The 11,563-nt window shown below is 25.8% G+C and overlaps 1 protein-coding gene across 2 annotated transcripts in view; it reads right to left on the reverse strand.

Moving 5' to 3' along the window:
• LOC101241790 (putative ferric-chelate reductase 1) overlaps nucleotides 1-9,950 on the reverse strand; it is a 64,220-nt gene extending 54,270 nt beyond the window's left edge. For both annotated transcript variants that reach the window (XR_010637576.1, XM_065793241.1), the window contains exon 1: nucleotides 9,800-9,950. Coding sequence is in view for 1 of the 2 variants with exons in the window: in XM_065793241.1 (XP_065649313.1) it covers nucleotides 9,800-9,859 (60 nt within the window). In the remaining variant the exon portion in view is untranslated. The remainder of the gene's footprint in view (nucleotides 1-9,799) is intronic.
• Between the last annotated feature and the right edge of the window lie 1,613 nt (nucleotides 9,951-11,563).

Consider the following 11,563-nt stretch of genomic DNA (forward strand, 5'->3'; position numbering starts at 1 on the left):
TAACAAAAAAAGTGGTATTTGTTTTTTTACTGAACATTAAAACTTTACTGAGTATTAAAGTCAAAAAATTTAACCAAATAAAGGTGAATCATGGCAATTTTTGTAATAAAAATAACTTCATCAAAATTAGCTTTTACATTTGAAGAAGCAAGTTTTCTAAAAAATTATTAATATTACATCAAAATAAAACATGACGCATCTCTGTTTTTATATTATTAAACAAGAGATATTCACAGAAATTTAAAAAAAGGAACACTTTTTTTTATTGGTTATACCAAAAATTAAATAATGAAACTATTCATAAAATTTGTAAATATGGAGTACATTTTATTTAAGGTTTTTTTTCTAATTTTTTAAGAGCAGACATATTTTCATTTTCTTCTGGAGTATATAATGTAAAATAAATTATTAGCATTATAAATATATAAAATTTATCAAAGTTTGCTGCTTTATTTAATATTATTTACCATCAGTTGCTATTAAAGGATACACATTTTATATTAATTATAGAATACAATAACGAGTATTTTGTTCAGGTTAAAAGCTATATATCAACAAACATGTATTGAGTTTTGAAATTGAAATAAACAACAACATGAACTTGCATGTTTGCAATCTTTCTTGTTTCTACCTTTTTACACGTAGTTTTTCATAAAGGTGTGGTAAGTTGAGAGTTATTGCTTTTGGTAATCAGTTTATTATATCAAAACACACTTGTGGACATCAGGTTATAGATTTTTTCTAATAGCTTATTAGGCTACAATGCTTCGTGATCTTTTATTACTATACATTATTAAAGGATATCTAAATTCGCTCTTGCTTACAGTTGCTTTTAATTTAAGAGTGTTGCAAATCATCTGGGCTAGCTATAACAATAATCAATATTCTCAAACTTTTTTAGTGTTGTATATAATTTATATATGGGAGTAATATGTGTAAAGTTCTAAAAAGATATTAGGCTATTTTTTCAAAATACTTTTCTTGCTAAATGATTGGATAAATGGGAACTTAATTTGAAAAAAAGTATACCAAGTTAATAATAGTCTATTGATATTAGTAGGTAAATTTTAAAACTGTTGTAAAAAAATCTATCGCATGAGAATCACAGCATAGTTAAGTTTTACCATCTGGTTTATAGTTTGTTACAATGGTTGTCTTTTTTATATCTTAGAGTTAAAACAATTAGAAAGACAAACTAATTTTTTTAAATCTTTATTTTTTAGAAAAAATTCTGAAAATCACGGATGTTTTGAGTTGTGAGGGTTTGTATAAGTATTTGAACTATATTGCACAAAATTAGATAGAAAAATCATAATTTTTTTTGCTATTATTATTTGGTTTTTTATGAAATTACTCAAATTCACTTTTATCATTGAATACGCTTTTTGACATTTGTTTTGATTTAAACATACGCGCAAAAGCCTCTCTTTCAAAATCAGCGAATCAGATTGCGCATATCTCTGCCTATTCTGAGTCTGTATAGGGTTTCAAAATATGCCGTCCGGAGAAGTTCGCCAAAAAATAGCTGAAGAACAAGTGCTCAATTATCAGGATATTTATGTGATGATGTGGAAAACTATATTACCAAAAGTGGTATGGCCACAGATTGTATATGGGCTACAGATGTTGAGATCCTTGGTACTGCAAATTTTATTGGAATTAATATTGGTTTGTTTTTTTATAATAAACACGCTGTTTGTTATAAAAAAACAAATATTTTGCTCAAGGTTGCATATTCTTTACAACCTAAAAGATCGAAAATAAACTTTTTTGTAATAAAACTCTACAGAAGCGATTTCATAGATTGCTAGGCTATTTAATATATTCTTAGATTAGATTTCGTCGCACAATAAAGGAAAACTGCTCAACTTGAAGACAGTAAAATGATACGAGCAATAAAATTATAACCTTAATTATTATTGTCTCCGCAATATTTTAAGGTTATATTTTACCGAAAAGGAAGTTTGAACGGTTAAAAATTTCCGCGCACTGCTGTAATTTAAAAACGCTACATGGACAATTAAACTTTCCGTTGAACTATAAAGTCTGGTTAGTCCAACGTGCTTTTTTAAAACTTAATTTCTTTATTAAACTGTTCATTTTACTGTTCATTTACTGTTAAAAAATATAATTTTTAAATGAGCAAATAATAAATACAGACAAGCTATACACTTCAAGTTATGGTATTATTAGAACAATATGTACCTGAACTTGATGTGTGGTAACTTTTAGAATGTTATGTTACCCGTTTCATGAGATATTGCTCGATAAGTTACCTAACTGATCGAACGTAACACTTACTGTTTATTTGAAATGGAAAAAAAGCGGGAAAAGAAAATTTTTTTGTAAAGTTAAAAAGTTGTTTCTACACATTATGCACAACTGAAAAAAAAATTATAATATTTAGTAACATTGTGGGTGTTGTTTCACTATTTAGTAAACTTGGTACTAATGATTATTCATACCCCCTTGTTTCAGGTAAGCAATATTTGAAATCGATATTACTTGATTAACATCCACTGCGCAATCCATATTAAATTTTTAATCATTGGAAAGAAACAGAGAAAAAAATTTAATATTTAATTAAAAGTTTAATCGGTTAAATAAGGAAAAATTTTGTTAACCTAGCACTTGGCAATAGATCGTTAATATGAACCAATATTTTTTATATCTTCTGCAGGCTATTCCAAATGATCAGCTTCCTTAGTATACCTGTTATCTCGAAATACTCACTAAATTTTTTTCTTTTTTAAACTTTTTTGCAAACTTAAATATAATAAAACTTTTTCAAATAGTTTCACACTTGCCTTTCTTCTCTTGGATTGGCTAATTTTTAGTGATGTCATGAATAGTGATTTTGCCGAATACTAAATACCAAATATTCGGCTAGGTACTCGGTCAATGAACCGAATATGGCTGGGTGACACTAAGTTAATTGTAAGGTTTCGACCTGCTTCATTGAAGTGAATAAGTTAACTACGCTGTGTTTTTGTTTTATTTATGACTAGGTCGTGTCACAGCTCGCATTATTTCTTGGCTTTTACATCAAATAGTTTTCACTATAGTAATGTATAAAAGTATCGTTGGAATGTCAATTATACGGTAGCATTTTTTATTAATGCAAGTTTTAAAACTAATTTCAAGAGTTAAAACACAAACAAGCTAAAACAAAAAATTTTAAAAAATAAACAAAAGATTTTAAAGCCATGAGAAAGATTAAGTCAGTAAAGGGTTAATCCTACTCAGTGAAAGGCTGCTTGATCCAAATGAACCATCAACGGTGCCTAGTAGCACCGTTAATGATTTATCTCCACTTCGTAGAAAAATAATGTAAATAAAAACGGTCAAACCAACCTCTACAAAAAATTTGCACACAAAGACCTGGAAAAAAAAATCCAATTACAAATGAAATTACTCTTACATGAACTGTTTGCCTAAATTGGACAGCAAACCCTTACAAAATGTGGTCAGCAAGCGCAAAAGATTGCTCTTACTGAATTTTTTAAAATCATCTTATTATATGCCAGTAGCAGTGTACATAGTGAAAGGCTATTTTTGAAAGTATGTATAATTTATGAGGAATTTTCAATAATTTGCTATCATCAAACGATGAAAATTTTTTATCTACCAATTTAGAATTTAGGTATTAAGTATGTCAATTATTTTTTAAATAGAAAATTTAAAAAAAATTGTTATATTTAATCTGTTTTTGTACGGTTTTTTCATTACAGTTTGATATTCGGCTGAATAGTTTGCAATATTCTGCAGAATCCGAATAGCAAAATAGCCGAATAGACCTAATACCGAATAGTCACCAAATATTCGCTACATCTCTTCTAATAATATCATAATATATTATTTTGCTTGACAATTCCTGTCCAAAAGTAGTTTAGTTAAATATATAAACCCGAAAATATAAATAATTATGAAAAATTAGGTTTTTTGGTAACACATATAAAGTAAAACTACGTATATCACTAAGTAAATTTATTTTATATCTAATCAATAAAAACAATTTTTCTAAATATATATGTATGCTTGTATGTATGTTTGTTTGTATGTAAATATATATGTATATATATATATATATATATATATATATATATATATATATATATATATATATATATATATATATATATATATATATGTATATGTATATATATATATATATATATATATATATATATATATATATATATATATATATATATATATATATACATATATACCAGGTCTATAAGTATGAAATGAGTGTTTTTTTTTTTAAAAAAAAAGACTTATTTTCTAATAGAAAATTAAAAAATATTTTATTCAAAGTATTTGTCATTGCTTTCTACACATTTTGACCACCTTTCTGGCAATTTGTGGATACCACGCCAATAAAACTGATCGTTTTTGAGGCAAACCATTCGGAGACCCATTTTTCGACTTCTTCGTAGGAATTGAAGTGTTGCTCATTCAATGCATGTCCTATCGATGAAAACAAATGGTAGTCGGATGGAGCCAAGTCTGGTGAATACGGCGGGTGAGCTAACTCTTCCCAGCCAAGTGATGTTATCGTTTCCTTGGCCACTTTTGCTGTATTACTCGGAGCATTATCATGCAACAAAATTACCTTTCCGTGTCTTCTGGCCCATTCTGGTCGTTTTTCGATCAATGCATGGTTCAAATTGATCATTTGTTGTCGGTAGCGTTGCGTATCAACAGTTTCGCCAGGTTTTAGAAGTTCATGATACACCACTCCCTTCTGGTCCCACCAAACACAGAGGGTTTTCTTTTTTCCGAACCGATCAGGCTTTGCAGTCGATGTTGATGCTTCTCCTGGATTTACCCATAATATTTACGTTTGGGATTCTTAAAATAAATCTATTTTCTATCACCAGTCACAGTTCGATGCAATACTGACTTCCTTTCGTGTCGTAACAGCAACATTTCACATGTGGTTTTTTGCTTTTCCGTCTGCCTGTCATTCAATTCATGTGGCACCCATTTCCCGCACTTTTGGATCTTTCCCATAGCTTTTAAACGGTCAGAAATTGCTGGCGTGATACATTAAATGTGAAACATTTAACATTTCTGCCATTTGTTTTTGACTTAAAGGGTCATCTTCATCCAGTATTGCTTGCAATTCTGTGTCTTCAAACTTTTTTGGTGGTCTTCCACGTTCTTCATTTCGCACATCAAAATCATTATCTCTGAACCGTTGAAACCATCTTTTGCATGTTGCTTCCGATAGAGCATAATCACCATAAGCTTCGACAAGCATTCGATGCGATTCTGCAGCACTTTTCTTCAAATGAAAACAAAAAATTAGTGCTTTCCGCAAATCATCATTTTCTAATACAAAATTCGACATTTTTAACACAATTAAAAAATATGATGTTGTTTATACAATGACTTGATGTTTACTAAATATGTTTGACAGATGTCATAGCAACAAAAGTAAAAAAAAATTAAGGCCCGTTCACAACAAATGTTCTCTATTGATACATTTGTAGCTCGACGCTTACTTCATGCTTATAAACCTGGTATATACATATATTATATATATATATATATATATATATATATATATATATATATATATATATATATATATATATATATATATATATATATATATATATATATATATATATCTTTATATATATATAAATATATATATATATATATATATATATATATATATATATATATATATCTTTATATATATATAAATAGATTTATATATATATCTTTATATATATATATCTTTATATATATATCTTTATATATATATATATATATATATATATATATATATATATATATATATATATATATATATATATATATATATATATATATATATATATAAATGTTTAGCCAAAAAAAATTTTAACAAATATGAATAAATGTTCCAGGTAACAAAAGAAAAACTATTCAAACTAAGATGAGTAAAATATATTTATTATTTAAATTTTGACAAATATTTAAAAAAATTTTTTTCTCTAACACAGAAGACCTTTCATATAAAATCTTCAGCTGTGTATGAGATATACAAAACTATAAAAAACTCTTTATATTGAACTTCCTATAAAAAGTTTAAAAAGGAAGTAATTAAGGTTTATATATACATATATATATATATATATATATATATATATATATATATATATATATATATATATATATATATATATATATATATATATATGAAAACTCTAATTAGTGTTTATAATTCCTTATTAGGTACCAGCAATTTTTGGTATTAAGTTGCTTTAAGCTGGAGTAGATAATTTATAAGAAAATAAAAGTTTACTCAAAAATCAAAATAAAACGTAAATAAAACGCTTTAAAAGACGGCGCACAGTGAATCAGAATAGCGTTATAACTGGACAAATTTAATTTTTTTTTTTTGTTTTGCACTTTTAAGTTAAATAATTATTTTAAGGGCACATGTTAGATATAGGAAAAGTTACTCCATAGTTTTTTAAACATTTATTTACAACTGTGAGACGTTTTTAATGTATTTTCGAGTAAGGTTTTTAAAAAAACCGGTAAGTGATAATATAAAAAAGAAAAAAATCAAAAGCTTGCATGATTAAACAATATTAAAACGTATTCTAATTGATTCACTAAAATAAATTACAGTAATTCGAATTTAATGCAAAAGTCACTCAAAAAAAGTTACCTAAAACTCGTTAAGTTTTTTTTTATTTTTTTTTTATTTAACTTTTATTTCGCTGATTAAACAATATTACAATTTTTCATATAAAATAAATAACATCGTAAACATAAAAAATCTTATAAAAAACGTTTTTAATCTTTTTAATTTATAATATATATATATACTGTTATAATCAGTCAGGGACTCAAAGAAGGTAAGGGTGATGCGTTTATCATCACAACCTTTTCATGGAGCCCCTTTAGTCACTCATTAAAATAAAAATAAAAAAACACTTTAATTTTTAAAGTAAAATAAATATTTAATAAAGCAAAACTCTTTTTTTTTTGTGTGTGTAAAAAATTGAAAACAAAAAAAAAACACATAAGAGGAAAAAATAAATAAATAAATAAAAATAAAAAGTACAAAAAAGTCTGAAAACAAATACTGTAAACAATAATATATATGTCAGGAATTAAGGAGATGCATTTTAGTTTGTTATTAGAACGATGAAATGCTTTTTACCCAGTGAGCACAGGAACTAAATAAGACGTCTTTTGAACGTTCAAAAGACGTCCGAAACGTTTAAAAAACGTTTAAAAGACGTCTTTTTTACGCCCTGTGTCCACTGGGTAAGTCTTTAATATTTTTATTTTGGAAACGATTCCATATTGATGGACCACGGTTTGTAATTAGAAAACTTAACTGCTGTGATTTAATTTTTCCTAGTTGATAGTCGTTCCTGGTATTTGAACGCAGATTATATTTTTCAGAAAATGATATCAGGAAGTTATCTGAAAAAACGCTTGGTAGAAGATTGTTATTATACTTATACATAAAAATTAATATCTGTAATCTGTTAAGTTTTATTTACACAAATCTTACAAAAAAAAGAAAGTTCAAGCGTTCATGACCTGGTTTTGTTACCTGGTTTCTACTGATGTAATTGACTAAATTTTTTTTTTACAACTTCAATATATTTACACTGCATTACGTTACAATCCTATCACATATTATAATGTATAAAATATATTACATAACATAAGAAGACGTAATTTAGCAATTATAACAAAATACAAAGTTAAATTAATAATGTTTTTATCATGAAAAACTAAAAACTATTTTTTCTTCAAATATAAACGTGTTGTTGTAAAGGAGACTCGTAGAAGACTGTAAAGTCCTCTTTAAATGGTTAAATAAATCTGATTAACTTTTATGTAAATTTTAAAGTGATTAAACAATATACAGTCAGTGATACACATAAATATTTTAGTATAAATCTTGTTTTTAAGTTTAATACATGTCAATAAAATTGTTTATATTAAGTATAAGGTGTTTTAGTTTTTTTCAAGGTGGCAGGGTTATTTAATGCCTTAAGTTCTATATTTTCGGATATTGCTTTGTCGTACAAGTACGGACCCGGTAGGAAATAGAGAACCGTTAGAACTTTGTTATTTTTTAGGTAATGTGAAGTTCCCTGTTGGTCTTGTGATATATCTATTAGAGTTAATTTGAAAAAAATTATCTGAAAAATGCGATGGGACTAGTCCAAGATTGTATTTAAGCGTGAAGAGAATATTTTGATATTTGTTGATTTGGTAAAAATTTAGTGCATTCAAGGTTTTTAGTAAAGGTTCAGCATAGGTGAATTTATCTTTATTATAAACTAATCTTGATGCATGTTTTTCACTTAAATAAAGAGTATTCAATTTGGATTTCACACAAAAGCGCTCAATAAATGCAACAGCAACAAAAAAAGTTATACAATCTGTAATCATCAGCAATTTCATAAAAAAAAAAATTAGAAACTGTATCTAAGTGAGGACATAAAAAAAGCGCATTTTTTAAAAAAATAAATAAAAATAAAATATTTTACATGCACTTTTTTTTAAGATCTAATAAAGCACTTTAAAATTATTTTTTTATTACCAAAAGATATCGGCAAGCCTAAAATTAAAGAATCCCAGAAGAAAATTCAGAACTTTTAACAAACATCAGCTTTAACACTATAAAAGCAAAGTAGTACTAATAACTCGCGCAAGCGCGTTATTTTTTAAACAAAAGAATTGAGCTAGATAATGGGTTCTACAGTGTAAAGGTCTGTCGAACCCAAAAAAAAACATGTGGATAAGATGGACCAGAAACTCTTTTACACATTACCACCAAAAAATGTTTCATAACGTCTTTTTCCATTTTCGTCAAATGTCCAGTTTTGAAGTATTTCTTCCCCATTGTGCGGCGTCATTAAATATAAGTAAACATAGGCAAAACTAAAAACTTTCCAGCGTATTATTAATTTTTTTTTGCATTTTAAGTTAAGCTAAAAAGCTTTATGTTTTTGTTTTTGTTAACTTAAACACAATTTTTTTTTTGTTTACTGTCTATTTAAACGCAAATATGTTGCAACCATATTTTTTTTTAATTTTTATTTACATAAGTTTATCTAATTATATGGATTTTATGCAAAACTACACATTTTTACATCACCCAAACCAGTCAAAAATATTAGAAAAATTAAAAAGCAAGTTATTTACGTTTCAATATACATAAAAATACGCGGGAAAATGTTTTACACCGTCACTCATTCTGAAAATTTATTCATTATGACTCACTTTAGTTTATGTTTCATAATAAATTAAATGTAAAAAATTAAAATAAGATAGAGTTAGAAAGACTTGCAACTTTCAAATTTTGCACATTACAGTTTTTGGTCTAATTAATTGCTTGAAGCAATTAATTTTTCTAAAAAAAGTTGAAAATCGCAGGTGCCTATTCCTTATGCAAAATATGCCTTGAAATTTAAAAAGGTTAAGAAAAATGTAAATAAGTTCGTTTGTTTAATCAAAAAACTTTCTTTAATAAATGTATATTGTAATGATAAATAAAATTATTCATAATACTTTTTTAAGTTGAAAAAACATTAAACAAACTATTTTTTAAATTTAAAAAGTACTTTTACTTCCCTCCCCATACGTTAAAGTACAATTATATATACTGTTTACATGGATGTCCCCAAACGGGAACTTATACTGCGTTTATTAAATATAACGAAGATATTATTAATATAAAGTTAAAATAGCGAAGTATACTAGCTTTATAAATATTAAAATTCAATTAATCATAAAAAAACATGCAACATTAAAAAAATACCTCACAGACAGATTGAGAAAAAACATACATAAGCCACACAAGACTAACTATGAAACGCATGTTATTATTTTATTAAAGTTACTGCGAATAAAATAGTGTTTCTGCTTCAAGTTTTACATTGCGTTGTAAATCTATTTTATTATTAACGCTCACATTTCGACCAATTAATTGTTAGCAATTAAAGTTAAATTACCGCATTTTAATGACAATTTTTAAGCTCGTTATTTTATCTAAACTACGTTTTATAAAAATTATGTTATAATTGCCACAAATTAGTTTAAGTATAATATAAATTTTGCATAAATTACGTTACATAATAAGCTACGTAAAATATAATAAAAAAATGCTATGAAAGTTTACACCGTAGTTTCCACCACAAAAGGTTTTGCAATTTAGAAATTACTAAAACCATATACAGTTTTAACATTGATTTTGAAAATATTCCGTTGACAATTTACATATTTACTTATAGCCTGGTCAAAAGCCAGAAAAATGAAAATCATTATTTTGAACTTATTATTTTGCATTAATATTAACAAGTTTTAAGTGAATATTGTTCCTTAATTAAAGAAATTTATAAACTTTAGTAGTTTTAAGTAGATATATCCATGTGGTTAAAGAATTGTTATAGAAAATGTGTTCTTTGTAGCTTTATAAGCAGCAAAAACAAGTTTAATAAAAAAAAAAAGTTATATATAAATATATATATATATATATATATATATATATATATATATATATATATATATATATATATATATATATATATATATATATATATATATATATATATATATTTCGAACATCGCATTAGCAATAAATTTGTAAAAATTTTAATAAAAATCACAATATTTTTTATTCTTGACATGTTTCGTAGTCTTACTACATTTTCAAAAGATTTAATTTACAATTAAAACTCTAATAAATAAATTTAAAAACTGAAGACAATACAGAGAAAAATTAACGGACAAATAAACTTGTTACAAGCCAATTAAAAATTATATTACAAATTATGACAAAATAAACTTCCTAATATTAAAATATTAATAATAATATAGTAAGTTAAATAGATAAATTTATAATATAATGAGATGTTTGCTTATTTAAAGAACGATTTTTCCATTTAATATGAAGTGCTTCTTTTATTTTTAATTTATTAATGGTAGAGGCAGTATCTAAAATCTGAAAGCAATCATAACTAGTTTTTACAATTAATGGATGAATTTAACTTTTTAAAAATATGCGATTGCTTGTCACTTGTAAGGTGCTCATTTATCCGTGTTGTCAAATGTCTGGAGGTATCTCCAATATAACTGGCGTTACAGCCAGCACAAGAATTTTAGCTAATATGTTTATCGGTTTTCATGAACAAACGTGGGTTAATAATTGCTCATCCTCCATACCGATTTTTTATAAACGTTATGTGGACATAATAGCAATTTTTAATTCAGAGTTTGAAGCGCAAGACTTCTTTAAACATCTCAATAGACAACACAAAAACTTAAGATTTACTATGGAAAAAGAAAAAGACAACCAAATTTCATTTTTGGATGTTCTTATTTATAAGTCTAATTCACTCTCTACATCAGTTTATCACAAAAAAACGGGTCTTTTACAAAATTTCTTTAGTTTTGTCCCTTCATGTCACAAAACTGGTCTTATACGTTGCTTGATTGATCGAACATATAAAATAACCAACACGTGGTTTGGATTTGATGAAATTAAATGAAATTAAATTATATGTTGAAAAGAAAATTAATCCAC

The sequence above is a fragment of the Hydra vulgaris genome, chromosome 03, assembly GCF_038396675.1.
Source record: "Hydra vulgaris chromosome 03, alternate assembly HydraT2T_AEP".
Taxonomy (NCBI): Eukaryota; Metazoa; Cnidaria; class Hydrozoa; order Anthoathecata; family Hydridae; genus Hydra; species Hydra vulgaris.